The sequence below is a fragment of the Psittacula echo genome, assembly GCF_963264785.1.
Source record: "Psittacula echo genome assembly, chromosome: 1".
In the NCBI taxonomy this organism is placed as follows: Eukaryota; Metazoa; Chordata; class Aves; order Psittaciformes; family Psittacidae; genus Psittacula; species Psittacula echo.
Window position 1 is genome coordinate 48,970,302 of NC_137735.1, and position 20,314 is coordinate 48,990,615.

Here is a 20,314-nt window from a genome sequence, read left to right on the forward strand (position 1 = left end):
AAAGCTCTCTGCAGGGAAAATTGACCCCACCATCAAATTTGCAGCTGATTTTCTTCCTCCCTTGTGCAGATGAAGGCAGAGAAAGCAGCACTGTTATTGGGGATCACCTACCCCATGATGCCCATGAGCACTACAGATCCTCTCTGAAGCCAGGGCAGGCTGTCTGTTGCTCTGTGATCTGCAGCAAGTGTAACTTGCAAGGCTGCTACTCTGCTATCCTTTTGCTTCCCACAGGACAACTGGACAAATCCCTCCACTGGGGACACTTCAAGCAGCTGCTTGACTCAGACAGATGAAAAATACCAGGAAGAGAAGCACTTATCTCTGTTTACCCACTGTTAGAGGTCATGGCCTGTATTAAACACATCTTTCTGACAGCATGCAAGGACAGCCAGGGAGGAGCTGGCCTGAGCAGGGGAAGTTTTGACTGTCAAAACCCCTATTACAAAATACGCAAAGCAGCAGGAGCTGAATGCCTCTCCAAGGTAACGAGGAGGGGGAGAGAAGTCACGTAACACATAGTCAAACTTTGATGAGCTCCTGTAGATGGTAAATGCAGCTAAGCTAGAAAAACCATGCTCCACAGAAATGTCCCCAGTGCTGCTCAGAGGCTGTCCAAGGAGGAAAGCTCTAGTGCTTCCCCGTGGACCTTACATTTTATCCTACTGTATATTTGCACAGGTGTGCAAATCTGTAACTTCAAATAGCCAGGGATGGGTCTCTTGACTTCTTAAGCACATTCACCATGGTTAAACCTGCCAGTTGTGAGCAAGATAGATACTTTCTGGGGAAACGGAAGATTTTGTTTCTCAGAAAATACAGCTTTTGTTACAGACCTAAATGATCCCTTGTCCTCCCATCTGCTTAGGCAGAGGAGATGTGGTTTTCCAAACAGGACTTCCTTACTTCCTCTTGATTTACTCATCAACATCCTAGAACTCCATTAAATATGAGCACTGGCATTCTGGATGGATGCTGGTTTTGGAGCCATTTCCTATTTGTCGGAGCTCAAACATATTCAGAAACATATTCAGCCCCTCTCCTAGCTGTCATCAGCTGGGGCTGAGAGGCAGGTGGCTGTAAAATTGCCAGCAATCCATTCCACTGGGTTCTATTATATGCCAGAATTGCATTTGAAGTTATTAATTTTAAATAGTGGCCCTGTAAAGTCTTATTGATGGCATTTAATTATTCAGCTGAAGTCTGAGACGCCTCCACTTCACTGAGCCTTGCAACTGCATCATTAATAAGATTTCTATCTAAAGCACTTCTCTCCTGGGTCAGGTAAAAGACACTGAGTTATCAAAGACATTTTAGAGCCTGGCTCTGGGCTTTGCAGGACAAGAGTTGCAAATGTAATCAGCCACTTGTGACACAATGTGAACCTAAATCAGCTCAACAGAAGCATGAAGCCACTGAGGCAAGTGGATATGGGGAGCACTGTGGCCGCTGCGAAGTGCATGGGCTCTGGCATCAGCACTGAGCAAGGCTGGCATCCCCTTGGGAGGGTGCTTGCCTTCCACACCACCAGACAGATGGTAAAACCCCAGGTTCCTGCTTTGGCAGCAATTGAAGAAGCCGTGTTTCAGTGGCAGGCCTTGGAACAAGGAATGGGTTGACTGAACACTACTCCCCATCTTCCTCCTCAAGTAGAAATCCTGTAAGGATGAAGAAATGTTGCCCAGAACTTAATTCCCCACACTGTTTTGCTTACTGTTTCTGCAGGAATTATATGAACCTACCCCAAGGCACACCAAGCCATGTACAAATGGTGATAGCAGCACCTGAAGGGATCCTGGCCATGCTTTGGGCGGGGGAAAGAGAGGGACTGGGGTAGACAGCACTGCTGCTTGCCACATCTATCCGAAGGGAAGCAGTGCTGCTGTACATGTGGGGCAGGAAGGTGGAGGCTTGGCAAAACTGGGGGCTGCAATGCGATAAGGACCCCCACCCAAAGGTTGGGGTCTGAAGTGGAGATGCACTGCCAGAACTGCTGGACATTACACCCTGTGAAACTCAGGTCCAGGCCCCACTTTCCCATGGGCAGGTCTCATACCATGAATCCTAATCCTTTCACTTGTTCCTTCCCAGACACAGCTTTCACATAATCACAGAAAGGTTTGGGTTTGAAGGGACCATCAAAGATCATCTAGGTCCAAATCCCCTGCCATGGGCAGGTACACCTTCCACTTGACCAGGTTGCCTAAAGGCCACTCCAACCTGGCCTTGAACACTACCAGGGATGGGGCAGCCACAGATTCTCTGGGCAACTTGTGCCAGTGCCTCACCACCCTCATTGTTAAAAAATTCTTTCTTATGTCCAGTCTAAAGCTACCTTCTTGGTAGTCCTTTTGGGAGTTTTCAATTGAAAAAAGACTGAGAAGCAGCAGCTATTTGGACTCAGGTGTCAGGGAAGTCTTGCTGAGCTCTCTCAGTGCCTGATCAAGGCCCATGGCTTCAAAGCCATGGCATGAAGAAGGACTGAGCCAGCACATTTGGATGGATCTTCGTTTACTGCTCCACCAGTCATGGTTTTCTGTGCCCCCAGCATTAGATCTGCCCAGCATTTCTTCAGCACATCACACATTGCTACACAAACACTTCCCAAATCTCTTGCCCTGCCAGACAACTAAAGCAGAACCGTTTGCCAGTACAAGTTGGCTGGCATTAGCCATATTCTGTCCCTTAACAGAAATTCCTCATCAGTTTCCTCATCCCCACCAGTGCTGGCAGCCCCAGGACCTGGTGTACTGGAAATCTTCCAGGAATTGTTGCTGTGGATATTCCTGTCAATGGAATCTCCCTTGTGCTCACAGATTAAAGCTAAGGTAAGTGAACCTTGTCTCTTGGTGACAGTTACTGGAGCTTTCCGACTTACACAGTTTATCCGTTATTGGTGTTTATATCCTCCCTAGATACCAGTAAGCCAGAAGCACTTTGTTCTTATCACCCCGCTGCTTTTCAAATCCAAACCAAATTCCTTAGTTAAATGCTTCTGTTTATTCCCACACAGTTCAGATCTATCTGTCCCATCCACAGAGGGACTCACAGACTCTTTGGGTCCCCAACGTCCCTGGACTTCTCTGTCTCACTCTCAGCACCGACAGCCACCATGTGCCTTGCTGCCCACTCCTCTGCACGTCGCTGTTTCTGATGCGGATGGAGCTCCTTACTTGCCTCTCTCTGCCATTTGCTGCATGTGGCTGCCTTGCCCTCGAGAACAGGGTTAACCCAAAGCTGCTTTCCTCCCTTCAATGAATGAGCCTTCCAGCTTAGCTAACCAACTTGTGAAGAACTGTCAGACTTCACTTAGGTTTCTCTATCAGCTTGATCTCTATCAACGCCATCGTTTGGTGGCTTTGAGAGAGCAGCTGCATGGACAGGACACCATACTGCGGGAGGATCGCATGAGGGGAACCGGGGTGAGCTCCTGGCCTAGGGTTGGGCTAAACTCACAGCCCTTGGCGTGACCAAGCCGGCTGGTGCCACCCTCCAGGCATGGAGGCAGAGGAAGCTGCCGCTTGCCAGTCGCGACAGCGGGCTCCCCAGGGGAGAGGAACGCTGCCCCCCGCGCTCCCTTCCGGGGCTGGGTCAAGCTTGGGGCGCTGCCGGCCCGGCGCTCCCTTCCCGCTCCCCTCCTCCCTGCACCGGCGGCCGCAGCTGGGACTCGGCTCCAGGCAGGGCGGACACCGAGCAAGGCTCCGCCCTCCTCGCCCCGGCCCGCCGCACGCAGCAGCCACCAGGGGGCAGGCCAGATTCGCTGCCCCGCCGTGGGGCGTGTCCCGGTGAGGCCGCGCCCCTCCGTCACGTGGGGGGCGTCACGTCCGGGCGCCGCGCGTTGAGATTGGCCATGTGCTGGCGGAAGCGCGGGCGGGGACTGCCGCCGTTGCCGCAGTGACGGGGGCCGGGAGGGGGGGCGGCGGGGCAGCGGAGGAGGGGGAAGATGGCGGCGCCGCGTCGCTCTCAGCACCACCATCACCATCATCACCCCCCGCCGCCGCCTGGGCCGGCCTCGCCTCCGGCCGCCTCCTCGCCGCCGCGCAGCCCCAGCCTGGCGCCGGCCGATCTCACCCCCGCCGCGCAGCGCCACAGCCTGGCCGGCCCCGAAGGCGAGGCTCCCCCTGACACCGAGCGGCCTCCGGCCCCGGAGTGCTCGGAGGAGGCGGGCGCCGCCGCCGCCCCGGGCCCGCCGGGCTCGGGCACCAGCTCCAGCAGTTCCTCCTCGTCCTCTTCCTCGTCTGCATCGTCGTCCGTTGCGTCGAGCCCGGCGGCGGAGAGTCCCGAGGCGGCGGGCCCGGGCGCGGCGAGCGGGGCCTTCCGCGAGCTGCTGGAGGCCTGCCGCAATGGGGACGTGACGCGCGTGAAGCGCCTGGTGGACACGGGCAACGTGAATGCCAAGGACATGGCGGGACGCAAGTCCACGCCGCTCCACTTCGCAGCGGGTGGGTACTGGGACCGGGGGGGGGGCTGGGTCGCGTCCGGCTTCGCGTTCCCAAGAGGGCAGTGACAGCGAGTGTGTCGGGACAGGGAAGGGTGCAGCTCCCGACCTGGCTCCTAAGGAGTAGCATCCCTAGCTCCGTGGAGGGGCCCTCCAGCATCTCGGTGTGTCGGGAGAACTTAAGCTGAGAGGAAGTGTGAGCACAGTTTCCCGACAGTCTTTCATTGCAGATTGTGGGGAGGCGGCAGTTAAATCTTGTTTTCCCCTCATAAAGTGGAAAAACAAGTGGGAGAGGAGATCGTGGAGGTGTACGGGAGACTGTATAGACCTTTTCTCTGTGTTTGACACATATGCTGCTGCAAACTTGTGCATGTGTGCTTAGGAAGTGAGAAACTGGAGTTCAGGACAGAGTTGGCTTGAAGTCACATGTGTTGTAGTAGTTTTTGAAAGTCGGGGACCGTAGTGAGGGATATAGATTTGTTAGGAGCCAAAGCTGATGCCTTGTACTTTATAACTGTTTTCCTTTTATTTGGGCATAGCTGCTGCTGGATCTCTGCATCACTCGTAGTTTGAGTTGGCTGGGAAGAGAGGTGAAGTGGAACAGCAGTACTTAGTAGAAGTTACAGATGTGCCCAAGAGAGAATATGCCTCTTAGTGCAGAGATGGGATGTCACTGTGATCAGAAATAATGTCATAAAAGCAGTAAATAGGGAGTTTACATTACATTTAAACAACCTATTTACACTAACAGGAAGTAAACAATACCTTCTAGCAAACATAGCTATTACAGGTTAGTGTAGTCCATAAAGAGAATGTTTTGTACAGGATGTGGTCTTCACTGTGGGCACAGGGTACATGAAGCTCATATTAAAAGTAAAATGAGGAAACTGCTTGAAGTCACTACCTTTAACTCAGGACTTGCACAATTCCTAGAGCTGTGGTCAGGCTGAGGGCTTTCTGACGTGAGCCACAGTGTTACGGGACCAGACCTTATGTCGTAAAGGACACGGATCTTGTCTGAGCTTTAGCAGTGGTACACATAAACTAAGATAACTAACAAGACTCTTTTGAGTGGTCAATAGTTAAATGCGGGTGTATGGCTCTAAAGCACTGTTATTGAAATCAATCATAAAAATGAGTATTTTGTGGCACAGTGTTGCCTGGATCTCTGGATAGTTGTGTTCAGTTTTTCAGTCAGATAATACTGTCTGAGATTGTATGAACTTGTTTTCATTTTCAAAGTACAGTCGGCATTTCACAGTGCCCCTAGGGGAACTTATAGTCCTGGGCTATTTCCTTTTCATTCTCTGATCCCTGAGCTCTACCAGTAAAGCATAACAGTAAAGCATAAAGCAGGTGGATGCACAGTTACTTTCTGGGATACGGAGATGGACTTCGTTTTAATGAACCCTGGAACATAATGCTGGTACAATTGCATGTGTGAGCATGAAGTTCTTAATGTTTTGGAAGGCTCATCTTGAGTATTTTCTGCTTGTTTTTGGGTTCAGACTTAAAATTAGACCTTGCTGCTTCCCCTTAAACTCTGAGAACTTCTGTGCTAGTACAAACTGTAGTGCTGAAGCTGTGGTGGTAACTTCTACTTTGATTAGAGAAGTAATGGACAAAACTTTCTTAAGGGGGATAAGACTTTGAAAGTTGATAATGTCAGTAAGATGTTACAGTAATAGCAGTGCAAGGTGCTTCCTTGTAGCACGTGGAAAACAGCAGATGAAGTTCTTATAGCTAATAAATTCGTCTGTTTTTCTAGATTGACAGATGTTTCTTAGCTACCATACAGACTTTATCTCAAATCACTGCAGTATGTCTGGTGCAAATGGGTTTGACCTGTAATAGCATTAGACAGATTTCTTAGTGCAGAGTTCTTGGGGTCCTGTGTTTTGAAATGGCCTGTAAGCACATTGTTTGGATGCAGCTGATCTTAGGCAGTATGTATCTGCCAGTGATAAAGTGTGTTGATTTGATCTTCTCCTTTGTGGGCGAAAGGAGAAATAAAACTTGCTTGCTTGTAGGAGTCTGCTGTATATATGAAGCTGTGTTGTGGATAATAGCTCATTTTTTATTAGCCATACCTAAGTGTGCATTGTATGGCCTTAACTCAAGGCACAAGGGTTGGATACTGCAATATGCAGTGTTTTAAACTGCTGCTTTCAAACCTTGGGGTGCTAAACTCTTAAATAACAAGAGAGAGTGTTTAGCTTCTGAGCTTGTCATCTGTGGTAGAGGAATAATTCTTTTAATTTCTTCTTCATTTCCCAATTCTGGGGGTAGCTGGATTTTGTTTTGTTGTTTGTTTTGGTTGGATTTTTTTTTCCCCTGAGTACTTGACTTCTGCTTGCTCAGTCTGGTTTTCTCAGATGTCCTTTTTGACAGCAGTGCCAGGCAGTTACTTTTACTGTAACAGGGAAGGACAGCTTCCCTAACTCTAGTTTCTTGTAAAAAGCACTAAGTTCATGTTTCCTTAAGCTTTGTGAGGTTTCTAGTTTCAAAATCACCTTTATCTCCTTTCTCATGGCAGAAGTAAGGTAGAAGGGGTGACTTCTGAAAGCATTCAGAATCCTTAGCTCGTACATAAGCTGTGGATGAGGTGAGAACTGAAATCCCTGTAATCAATTATTTAAAAAGCTGGGGATAGATCTGAATCTTTCTAGAAGTTTGAGTAATTTGTCCATTATCCAATTTTAAATGAAATGTGCATGGTCACATTAAGTGGAAGCAAGTGTTGCCCAGATTTTTTCTTTTTCTGAGATATGTGAATTTTCAATTGATTTGAATGAAGGGGAGTTGGTTTTTCAACTCTGGAATGTCAGCTAGTGTGCTGCATAAATCTGACCTGCTTTGGTTAGCTATTAATAAGGCAAAAATTAATAGTGAGGTCATATCGGGGTCATAGAGACCTCTTTTGCGAGCAGGAAGACGTTGAACAAAGAATTATTTTCCTCTCATCCTCCAACTGGACTGTTATTCTAGCAGAGTCTCTTGAAATTCTGAGTGTGTTTCAGGATGTGTGGTGTTCAGCTCTTCCTTTGCAAGTGATTTGAGATATTCTTCTATAGAGGTACATGCGTTTCGAAAGAGGAAAGCTCAGTAGCATCTCAACAACTGCGTGGATTCTGGGTTGTTTGGGTCCCTGGCATCAGTGCAGGCTTTGGATGTTGTCCCTCGGCACCCAAGAAGAGGATTCTAAAGGCCTGAAAGTGATTGAATGACTTCAAAATACAAAGAAGAAATTAAGTGGAGGTCTTCAAGTATTCAGAGCTTTAACATTTTTTTTCCCCAATGAAAACTAGCTTGCTTATAACTATGAAAAAAAAATTAAAAAAGCAGCTCTGCTCGGCACAAACAAAGGTATGTTTGGCTAAAGGCTTTAGCCATACTGGTGGCCAAAAGCAGATATCTAGGAAAGAGTTATACACTTACCCTCTTTGTATATAATACTTCTCTAAGTACTCTTCCTGCAGTTTGTAGCTCAGCAACTATTTGAGCAAGACCCAGTTTCTGCATGTTATAATAGAAGGAGTTTACTAAATAATTGGACTGTTAATTTGTATTAAAAGTAACTTGCTTCCTCTTGTATTTTCCACTCTCTTCGCTGGAGTATCCTGTGTTTTGTTAATGGTTCTCTTCTTCAAACTGTGTTGTGTGAGAACAAACTGTTCCACTCTCTTGCCTTTCCCCTGCACTCCTCCTTCGATCTACAGACTTGTTACCTCTTTTCCTTGAGAAAGACTTTAACCGTTGTTGATTTCACTGGATTATGAGCATCTTTACTGTATTATATGCCCCTCACTAGTTGAAAAATTTTATTATGCCTGTGCTGTCTGTTCTTGTAAACTAGCTTGATAATCCTGCGTTTGGTGATGATGTTACATAGTCAACAAAATACCTTTTTGCCAGCATAACCAAATGAGTTGGTGGTTCTGTGTGAGAGGTAGATCCAATCCCTGCCCACCTCCCCCTCCCGCCACCTTGGGGTATGTTATTGACTTTTTAACTTTTTTTTAATGGACTATTTCAATCTATGTGATAATGTGTCACATTTTAGGTAAACTTTGCGTGGGGTAGAGTGGGACTTCGCCCTCAGCCTACGTATTTTCTGTGAATCACTGAGTGGGACTGCCTGTATTGGCCTATTGTGTTTGAAGCAGGTTGGCAATGATGCTTTCATGGCTCTTTTTTGTGTGTGTGTCATCATGTATAGCATTCACATACCAAGGTTGGCTTTCTAAGTCTTTTCCACCTTCAATACGCCTGGATGGGGAGGAGTCTTGTGACCTTTTGTCTGAAATCCCAGCTTTTTCTCAGAGCCAGCAAGAATTTGTAGGAGCTCGCTTGATGATGGATTTGCTTCTTCACTTCTGAAACAAGGTTTAGTCTTACAAAAGGATAAATATGTATTTGCTGCTGACACCTTGATGATTCTGTTTTTGGATATAGTCCTTGCCGGTAAATCATTAGTAACAGGACCTGTTTCAGAAATGAGTAGGTGGATGGACCTGATAGAAATAAGCTGAGTCCTGGCCAGTTTCTTCGTATGTCCATGATCATAAGCTTGTTGAGTTCCACACCCATTTAATGAGAAGTTTAACAACTTTTTTTTTTTTTTTAATCATGAAGTTAGCCCTTTAAGTTAGTTCTTAAGCAACACATGCTTGTAGTTTCACTGTTATTCTCTTTCTAATGTTTAACCGATGTTTAGAGAGAGTAATAACAGTAATTGCTGAACTGTGGGTTAATACCCACTTCTGTACTGAGGTAAAGGTTTCTGGAATGGCTTTTGGAAAGCATAGAGTTGGGATGACAAGTTGAAGTGCTCTTGGTGGTATCAGCCCAAACTACTCAGGCTTGAAGAAACATGATTTAAGGTGATTTGTTAGAGCATCAGTGATGCTCCTTTGTTTTCTTTCTGCTTGGGTCTATAGTAATGGCAAAAAGCTGTTTGGGGGAGGTAGTTTCCTGTAAGCATGTTTTTGATATCACTGGTAATAACTTTTGGGAGTAAAATATTTTTTTGAAGGCTAATGTACGTAACTGTTTGGATGACTTTAGTCCTGAAGGCAAAGAGATTTCACTTGAATTGGAGAAGAGTCAGTGGTCAGAGTTTCAGAAGAGAGCTGATCAAGTTGATTTGTCGACTAGCAAGTTATTAATCATAAAAATGCAAGCTGCTTCAACGTGTGTGAGGTAAGGAACTGAGGAGGCAGAACAAATGTAACTAGCGACTGAGTGTTCTTGAAGAAGAGCCAGGAAGCAGCAAGAAGCAGTTGGTAACTTATTACAGGCTTCTACTCTATGCAGAGATACCTGAATTGACCACTCCATCTGTAGTGCAGTGTACATCAAGTTAGTTTAAACTGCCGAGGAAATCCTTGCTTGAAATATTATTCCTAAACTACTCTGACTCATTTTGTTGCTGTTGTCTGATACATCCTTACCATGGGATAGATGTCTGACCTTACTCAAACAGGTGTTTGTAAAGCTAAGTCACTGATCAGTTCTGCCCTGTGCAACTTAAAACAGGAATAATAACAATTTTCGGCTGAATTCATACGGATAGAGTGAAGAGTGCAGATTGTGTAGTCAATTAGGAAACATCCTGGCAGCCTTACAGGCTCAGATCCTGCAAAATACAGATTTTTTTTCATATAAAAAGAGGAATTAATAAATTGCTGTTCTTGATTTTGAAGTTCTTGCTTGTTTTTGTTGCGTTTGTAGTACATGAACTCTACTGTCACAAGCATATTGCTTCCTAGGAAGTTTCAGCTTGCTTTGTGGCTGGTAATTTGCTGTCTTGAGTGGTCTTGCCATACTTGTATCTGCTGCCTATTTAAAATCCTTTGAAGGAATTTACAAGAGAATATAAGTGCAAAATCTCTGACCTTCAATAATATGGAAGCAGATGCCTTTTTTGCCAGCTTGAAGGCTCTTCAGTTTATTTTGTTAAACTAAAGTGAAGTGGGAGAAGTGCCTCGTGGCTTTTGGAAGACCTGTCTTGAGGGGGGAGATGACAATCTGGTATCAGACTGTGCAGTACTAAAGCAAAGAGATGTACAGTGACTTAGCTTGAACTTCACCCTTTGCTTACTGTTTAAAACTGTTCTCAAAAGGTCATGTGTCTCTAAGATGTTTGCTTCTCCAAGGGATTATATTTTCCTGAGAGTTACATTTAGCACTGTAACAAGTGGGACTACATTTAATAAGAGCATCTTCCCTACTTTGCCTAAGATCACAGTAATACCTGCAGGTGTGCTTAACCTGTGATTATGCGCTTCTGTAAAATCTAACTCCTTTTGGAGTCAATGTGTTCTTAAGAGCAAACAAGTGAAAGGAGGAGGAAAAACAGCTAGTGAGAGTTAGGGTCTTTCATGTGATAAATTAAACTCTGCACATATTAAGCAGCTTTGCAGAGGTTAGAATTAGCATTTGGAGGAATTCATGCTATGTTGATCAAGTGACATTAATTGGTCAGTGGGTAAAACAGTACAGCTGTACTTGAACTGATCAAACTGACTGATGTGTGGCTCTCACTGGGGAAAGCATTCTTCTGATTTTGGTGGGAAATCCATATAGTTGGTTGGGTTTTTTTACCAGCCTTTCTGAAAATGAGTCTTGAAATTGGGCAATGATTTATGTGGCATATTGGAGTATTAGTAATTGTCTGTAAGTTGTTACTATGTGAAAGCTTTTAACTAACTGAACCCAGGTTTAATGTGGAAGTCCTAACTGCAGCACGTACCAACAGGGTATCAACTGATGCTCCTGTTGCTTGCCTTGCGTTGCTTCTATCATCAGTTACTCAATCTGCTCACTCTGTTGCCTCTTGCTTACTTAGGTTCAATGCCACAGGAAGAGATGGGACAGGACAACCTTGTGGGCTGGGAGCAGGATGTGACAGGGGAAGAGGACTGGTCTTGGCAGTAAGCATTTGGTGGTATCTAGGTGCCATCTTGACTGACAGCACTTGAAAGTTTTATTTAGCTTAATATTCAAACTGCCAGTTTACTACCTAAAGCCTTTTTTTTCCCCTCACTTTCTGCCTGCAGTGACAGGTATGGAATACAGCACTGGCAAAGAACTAATTAAGTGGCATTTTCTCCAAATTGTGTGCCTGTCTTTTGATTTATGTGAAGCTTTCGTAGCTGTGTCCATGTCCTCCTGGCTTTCACCACTTCAGTTGTTTCTGGGAGATGACTGGAGAAATTAAGAGCCTGTCAGTCACTATGAATTTTTGCCTTTTCTTTGGTTTGACTAAGAGATGTTTCACCCTTAAATTAAAAATGTTCTCTTGCTACTACTTTATTGTAATGGGGTTACTGCTTCCTTTCTCTTCTGGACAATATGTTTTCTGAGGTACTCTGACTTGCCTGAAACTTCTAAGTTGTGTAAAGAAGCTAAAATGAGGGCAAAGTTTGTGCATTTTACCCATGTCAAATAGCCAAAGATAATAAGGGACCCTGCCCATGTGTGTGCTTTGGAAGTTGGGAGGTGAACCTCATTAAAACAAGCCTGCATTCTGTGCCTTTAAGTGTGACTCTTCTCCATAGTTACTCTGGTTTTGGATGTTGTCTGTAGGAACCTTCTATTTGATCATCTTTGGCGATCTTTGATTGCAGTTCCTTTCTTGGGAACTTCTAGGCTTTGCAAATTAAAGTTGCACTGGAAATATACAAGGGTAAGATTTTTAAAATCATCTTAAATGCCATCACATTAGTTTCTTCATTTTAAACCAAATTATATGTGCTTGATCTGTTGCAAATGGCTTGATATGTGCCTGTTTTTTTTTTATAAAGGTGACCCCCACGCTGCAGGAGTTTCAGTAATTACAACCAATTTGGTAGATTGGATTGTGTGATCACTTGAAAGACTTTCTGGTACTTTGTCAATTCAAGTTTTTACATGTTTGTCTGTGGTCGAGATGGGGAAGCTATTCCCATAACTGATCACTTTTATCTCTGAAAGACAGGTGGTCTGGTTGGATAAAATCACAGTAACCTTTACTATGCTTTTTGAGGACTGAACAGAAGAGCCAGTTCACCAAAAACTGTTAGCATTTATTGCTGGCGTTTCCAAAGATACCTTTATCAAGGGCTACCTTGAACAAGTGTGTGTGTGTGTGTAGTCCTGAAAATCTCAACACTGAATAACTTGAAAAGGAATCTGGGTTTACAGGCACTGTAAGGTGGTTTTTCCTCGAGACACCAGAATTACATGTAAAGCAAATGCTAATTTAGTTTCAGCACTCTTTTTAGTAGTTCAGTCTATAAAAACTAAAGGCTAATAAAATCTGTTGATTTGCTGTTCAGTTGAAACCATCCTTTCCTAATTCATGCCTTTCTCAGTTTTCCTTTGCCAGTCAAATGAACAGTATAAACTTGGGAATCTTGAGGGCTTGCTTCTTGGTATTTATGCCCCAGGCCTGTTAGCTTTGCTGTGGGACCAGATACCCTTTGCTGTTGTACCCATTTAAGCTGTCATTTTCTGTTTGAAGACTTAGAGGTGATGTTCCTTGACTGTTCCATAACAGGAACAAACAAACAAATCAGTTTTCATGTTAGAAGCTGCAGTGATTTACAGTAGCAGTGACCTTGCTGACAGTTCAGTTAAGAAAAACGTGTCTTCTGTTAGCAGTTTTGTCATGATAAATAAGTATCACTTTTAATAATACCAGTTTTGATTTGCAAGCTTCCATTTCTGTAGTGTAATTTCTAATATGAAGTGATCAGTATATAATGTACCAGAAAGCTTTGACTCATCTGCAGTGATGGACTAAAATTGGATTGCTGAGGGGGGAGCCAGTCTGGTCGTGGGCCCCTCCCGGCAGCTGGTATGGCTCAGCAGCTTGTGCAGCAGCTGCGCAGCTGCTGTTCAGCCCCATGTATTAAAGAAAACACACTTTGGTATCTGAGCGTGTTAACTTGTGATTTGTAGTGGTCCAGCATCTGTGCTTTAAGCAGCTGAAGGCTCTGTACAGTGGGGACTGAGGAATCCTTATAGCTATCCAAAAGTAACCAAGTTGTACTTGCTCACTGGCACCCTTGAACTACATTACAATATAGGATTAACTAAATGTAAACTGCTACACTCTCTACTAGATGTGAGCATCTGTGTGCATATCCATGATGTCTTCCCCAGACTGTTCTTCCACCTGCTCACTTGAGTCTCATTGAAGAATACTTCTTTAGGCAGAAATAAAGATATTGCTAAATTGTCATTGAAACTCAAACCATGGTAAGCCTTGGTAAAGGGGCTTTTTTCCTGTGTCTGTGCTTGCCTTAACCGTAGCATTAGTCAGCTTCTAGAAAACTTATGTCCTTCAAGAGAGGATGTTGAAGGACTCTGTGCTTCACTGAGGAGACTGTAAATTCCTGCAGAATGGCTAGCCTGCCATCCGACTGAAAGCTGGATGTTGAGTTAGAACATTAGCCTTAACTGGATTAAGCTAGTTTGGATGCAAAGCTGCTAGATCTGGCTTAGAGGTCTCACCGTATGGACTCTGCGGGAAAAGCATGCTAATTCTGTGCCATAAGTCTGCATAGCTATGACTAATGCAGTAAAAAGGGGGCTTAATTCGTTGGAATGGAGGTCCTATCCAGGGACTTACTGATCTGGGGTAAAACATTGTGATTTATGAAGTCTTCGTGCATGAGTTGTTGCCTGCGGTGGAGAGTACTGACTTTTGAGAACCATTTCCGTCACTTTCAGCAGCATTTTGCTGCGGTCACCTGGGGGAGAACTGATAACTTCTTTGTCTCTTCCCTTGAGCTTTGTATTTGCCTTCTAGAAGAGAAACAATGTTTTTAGTTACGTTTCTGATCTGTGATCTATGGAGTTACTACAATCTATAAACTGCCAGTTAGCAGGACTATGATGGGAGTTTCATTTGCTGCAGCATTTAATTCAGCTGTTTCAGAAACATAGTTCATATACATGGGATTTTTCATCCTTAAGCTGGTTGGTATCCATCATTATCAGAAGACACAATAACTCCTAAAGTGTCAGGCTTTTAAAATTTCCAGTGATACTGCTTTTAGCCCCCAGGTTTATAAGAAATGGAATCTGACCTTTGAGATACAATCTGGTACAAAAATGAACACTTGTGTTTCAGCTTAAACTGCCCCTCTTGAACCTAAGGTCTGTTCCTGTGATCTCCACAGTGGAGTCTGCAAAGTATTTCATTGTAATAGAAATTTAAAGGCAGTGTTTATTTCATCTTTATCTCCCAATAATCTTTTCTGGAAAAAGAATGGCAAGCCTATTGTAGAACTTTTTCATGAGACACTGGCAGCCAGTGAAGCTATTTATAATACAACATTGTTCACCTCTGTCATGAGTTTAAGTGGATCTTCCAACTGTTGTTTGAGCAGGTGAATATAGCTGCACTTGATGGTGAAATGAACCAAGCAGTAGAAGAGGGACGTGAATAATATCATTTGATATCTGTACACTGGGCTAAGTGAACAGTTTTAGATATTAAATCATGTTGCTTTACCACATGAATGAACAGAAATATGTTCTTTTACAGGTTTTGGAAGGAAGGATGTTGTAGAGCACCTGCTACAGACAGGAGCCAATGTTCATGCTCGTGATGATGGAGGGCTGATACCCCTTCACAACGCCTGCTCTTTTGGTCATGCTGAAGTGGTTAGTCTGCTACTGTGCCAAGGGGCAGACCCAAATGCTAGAGACAATTGGAACTACACTCCTTTGCATGAAGCTGCTATCAAGGGGAAGATAGATGTGTGTATTGGTAAGTGTCTGTCACTTCTTAAATTGAAATCTTACCAGATACATGTATTGTGCAGTTGTAATTGTTATTGGGCTAGACTTGAGATGAAAGATAGTACTTGTTCTTAAAAGATAACATCTTCTAAGCTTGCAGGTGGGTATAGTGATAGTCATTTAAGTCTAACTTTTCCAAGGTTTATAATATAAGCCTTGCTGAAATTGCATATGAAACTAAGCAGAGGAGGTTAGGTAAAGTCTCCTTGTCTGTTAAATTACAATAGTCAAAGTTTGAATATGGAGGTTTGTCTGTTTTGGTTGTTCTCAAGAAAACCAGCTTTACTAGGTAAAGTCTTTGCTTTTTGGGCTGCTCTATATGTTGTCTTAGTGGTTAGAAAGATGGTTAACCTTTCACTTTATACAGTATGGGGAAACATAAGTCCTTTGGAGCTTTCCATTACAAGTTACAGGACACCATTGTTCACAGTGGTTATATATCTTCAGTGGATGTGCTGTAGCCTGGAGCCAAAGCAATTTCAAATCAAATTGAACACTTCTATCATTTTAAGTGTGTCTAGAACATATAAACAGCACTTCAGTCAGGATGTCTTTAACTTTATGGTTTTTCTCAGTGTACTTAGTATCACTTTTTTTCTAAATGGGAACTTCTATTTTTACTTTTTTTTTTTTTTTTAACAGTTCAGTTCCTTGAACTTATTTATCAATGCTAGTTCTTCTCACATCTAGTAACTTGAATAAAATGGTCTACTCAACATAATGATTTTTATTGAACATGGAGAGAAAAACTTAGTATTTAGGAACCACAGTTAAAATTACGATCATAAGATTGTTCAAGGAAGAAAAATAACAGTTACAGATGAAACTAGGACAGCAACATATAGAACAAGACACAATTTTCAGAACTTCAGATAATATCTATTTGCTTAAAGACTTGTTACAGTCCAGCAGAGAAAGCTCCATAACTTACAGGACAAGTTCTTGCATTAGCTTTATCGTTTTGGGTGGTTTGTCTAAAGGCTCTCTGGTACTCTTTGGAGGAGATTGGGTAGGTCAGGTCAAGATGGGAGATTGTGGTACATCAATTTTAATGTACAATGCTGGCAGTGATTTGAGATTATTTCAATCTGATTTCCATGATCAAAGAACTGGTGATACCTTTAAAAGTGTAGTCTAATTTAGTAAGTTGTGGCCTTCGTGAAAGGAAGTACAGGATCAAATTTATGTCTTGTATTGCACAGAACTTCATTCTGTGTTCCATGCTCAGATTTGTTCTGTGACTCTAGATGTTAGACTAAGGGGACGAGATATATATATTATATATATATATTATATATATATATAATATTCAGTATGTGGTACTGATCAAATCCCAAAGCTCTTCTGCTGTTCACTGCAGTTGTAGGGTTCCTTGGCAGCATGGAGCAGAGCTGTGGGACTAGATGCTGTTCTCCTCACAAAACTACTTGCAGGCAGATTGGAGTCTGGGAATCCTTTAGAAATTTATTTCATTTGAAACAAGCAAGCATGATGTGGTTGTGCTCAGCTTAATTACAAATATCTATGTGTGTTGTACTTCAGTCAGATACTTGATCAATCAAAGTGAGAGTTATTACTGAAGGCAGTCTCACGAGTCACTAGATTTAATATGTACTGTAGTATGATGCTACTTTGGGATTTATGATTCCATAAACCTGCTAGGACATGAGTGTAGAATTCTATCCTTTCTTGTCTGCAGTGAGTTTGGTTGCATTTTACATCTAGTGGGCAAGCATGTTTTGCTGCTTTTGGCAAGTTCCTGTTTATTTCCAGTGGTTTTGTATATAACTTTTATATTAAGGCCTTTTATATTAAGGTTATATTAAGGTAGTTTTTATCTCAAAGTCTTTTAAAGAAACACATGCATAGGGATAATGAATAATGATTGTTTAGGGCACAAATTCTAACTAGGAATACTTGAATAGCTTTCTGGATTATACTTGTACAGTGGTACTATTTATACCTGTTACAGCAGATATGATGGAAGAAAATAACCTGAAAAAAAAATAAATTCCCAAACATTCTTAAGAGTGTTCCTTTTTAAAGAATCAAGGCGTGCTTTTTAAAATGCATTAAGTGAAGAGCAGTGTCTGGAAATCCTGACATAACCTAGAATTTATCACTGAGCTTGGATGTCTGTCTGAAAAGCAGGTTGTGTAGGATTTGGTCATCTAGCTGTATTGTTTGGCTACCTATTCTTGGCATCTTCTTTCAAATAATACAAAGGGAGATAATTTTCCACTTTATCTTCTTGCCTCCCGTTCTTCTTTGCCACCCAAGTTTGCATCTTTTCTTTGTCATATCCAGCATAGAATGCTGTTCTTTTGGCCACTTTACAGGTCAGAAAGGGAGAAGGGATAACTGAACAGTGTGGAGGTACAGCACGTTGAGGAATAATGATTTTTTTGCAGGAATACTCAGGGTATTGAAGCAGAGTGGGAAGTCCAGCGAAAGCTGGGTTGTGATTGCACTACAACTATAGAATGCTCTTGTGTCTAGCACTAGCCTTGGAATGGAGTGTGCATGTTTATATTCAAAGTGCTAGGAAGACTCAGCTGTACAGCCAAGTTCAGACTAATAGGTACAACTGGGAAGCTTATGTGGAAATAAGAAGTGTACATAACTGATGAAAACTCATCAGGTTATGTACAAGCTTCTACTCCAGGAAACTCCAGCAAATGACAGATAGGATTTCTTGTTGTTGTGTTTTACTGGTTGCATATTACAATCGTAGGACAGTGTTGGAAGTTAAAGGCAGAGAATACAAGTGTGCCAAGTTTGGGAGGAATAGGGACTGTGGCACTTTTAAGCAGTTTGTGTCCTGGGTCTGGAAATGTGGGAGATCTTGGAGGATGGTAAGCACTGCTTAGCTGGTTTACTGACCATCTCTTACAGTATATTTAGCTGCTGCAGATTTGTTTAGTTGCTAAGTAATTGAATCAATTTAAAAGTGCTGTTTGCTATGGAATCAATTTTTGGACTAAATATATTGAAGCATAAAAACCAATTGTTAGGTAAGTGTTCTCCAGTATTTGTGGCTCCTAGGATTGCTTTATCTGTCAGGAAGATGTATTTTTGGTGTCTGTGAACTGTTTCTAGAGCTAATGAAAAGTGGTTTTGTTCCTCAGTGTCATGTTTACTCATGGAATAATGAATGAATGGTGAACTCTGCGAAGCGTTTGGAGAAATGCTGTGGTATCAGCTTAGCAACTGTTGTGCAGGTTGGTCTGGAGAGAAAGGATGATCTATTTCTTCAGCTGAAGGTCTACTGCAGTCCAAAGATCCACATAGCTCACTTTGCTCTGACAGTGGTGTGTAGTGAAGATGCTCAGGGTTAACGAATGGCTTGAGTGTATACTTCTTTCTCATGGCAATCAGCAGTTTAGGAATTTGACAAAGCGGAGGCTGCATCTCAGTTGTGTTACATAGCCATTGGTACACAAAATTCTCAAAAGATAGGTCTAGTAATTTCTTAAATGCTGCTATACTTTTGGCTTTGAAGGTGTTCTGTAGCAAGAGAATTTTACAATTTAGTACTCTTGCAGCAAGAAAACAACCCTTCCTTTTCTTCAAAATGTTATTGTCTATGACTTTCATTACAAGTCATTCAGGACTTCCATGAGAAGTAGTGAATAGTCATTTTTACTTGTACTCTGCATATCCTGTGTGATTTTATAGGCCTATATTTCTTTTTCCTTCAAATGTCTCTTTTCCAAGCTGTGAAAAACTTAAGTCTTCCATTGTGTTATCCTGTTAAATATTCTGGAATTATTGTCTTCTGTGGTGTTTTTTAGGTTAGGGGTTGATATGGGGGCACAGACATAAAAACTGGGTATCGTAAATTTATAGGGTAACTTCATGTTATTTCTATTTTGGTTTTCTGGTTCCTGAACATGGAATGGGAGTAGCTCCAAGGTTTTTCCTGGGTGGTAACAGCTTCTTTAAAACTGTGTTTGTGCAACATACTTTTTTTTTTGTTTCATTGTTAAAAAACAAGGCTAAAAATAGCCTTGCAGAAGCTGTGCTTATGCAGTTTTGCCTGGGCTTGCTTTGCCCTCCACTGTGTGTATTTCTGCAGAGGCTATGGTTCCTGCAGAGCTTTTTGTTTGATGGGTTTGTTTTGTGTTTTTTCCCCAGGTGGATTTCCAGTTAAGTACTGTAAAAACTATTACAGGACTGCTAGGCTAGAAGTGATCTCAGGTATTGCACATCTGCTTAGTTTTTAAGGGCATACTACACAAATATGCAAGCCATGAGCATCTTCTATGGTGATGCCGTGATTTATGGGTCTGAACATACAGTGTACTTAATTTATTTCCCTAAAATTACCAAATTCTAGCTACTGAAAAGCTCCCTTTAACACTGTACAAAACTGTAAAAGTTTTAAAAAATTACTTCTAGTCCATGCAATGCTAAAAATCCATCAAGAATTACTTTATATGACACTAAACAAATGCTTTTACTGGCTTCCACTGGGCTAGCTAAAATTTCCTGCAAAGATCCTTTGGCATGATGAGTTTACTGCCCCAGTGCTATGAAGCAATCTCTAATGGTAATGTCAAGGTGCATTTGTCTCTCGACCAGAGAACTTCTGAGGAAGTTGATTTTTTTTTTTTTTCCATTGCTCTCTTTGCACTTGAAAGATACAGTAAGCAAGTAAACTAAAACTTTTTTAACCTAGCAGGCTTTCCAGCCTTTTCCTCCCCTTAGCATAAGGATCACTGTTATTTAAAGCTCTCTTCGTTAATAATGTCAAAACATTGCTCATGCTGCTGTGCTTCCTCACAACTGTGAAAGGAGAAGAATTCATCAGCTATTACCTTCTGCTATTATATATCTGCAGGCTGAAATACGTTGGGAATACGATTTGACCCCTTCCTGTGGGGCAGATAAGCCTTCTGGCAGGATTAAAAAAAAAAATCTATGAAAGGTATTTTATGGGTACAACTAGTGCACAGTAAACCTTAAAGGAATTGTAGAAGTTGTGATTTGCTCAATCGTTCAACTGCAAAGAAGGCATGTACAGCAAATAGTGAAATTATTACAATTTATGACTTTATTGCCCCTTGAGATTTTGTA

General features: G+C 42.6%; 1 protein-coding gene across 5 annotated transcripts in view; it reads left to right on the forward strand.

The window, feature by feature from the left end:
- Positions 1-3,928: 3,928 nt before the first annotated feature.
- TNKS (tankyrase) overlaps positions 3,929-20,314 on the forward strand; it is a 138,311-nt gene continuing 121,925 nt past the window's right edge. For all 5 annotated transcript variants that reach the window (XR_013957750.1, XR_013957751.1, XM_080626479.1 and 2 more), the window contains exons 1-2: positions 3,929-4,442; positions 14,979-15,203. Coding sequence is in view for 3 of the 5 variants with exons in the window: in XM_080626479.1 (XP_080482605.1) it covers positions 3,944-4,442; positions 14,979-15,203 (724 nt within the window). In the remaining 2 variants the exon portion in view is untranslated. The remainder of the gene's footprint in view (positions 4,443-14,978; positions 15,204-20,314) is intronic.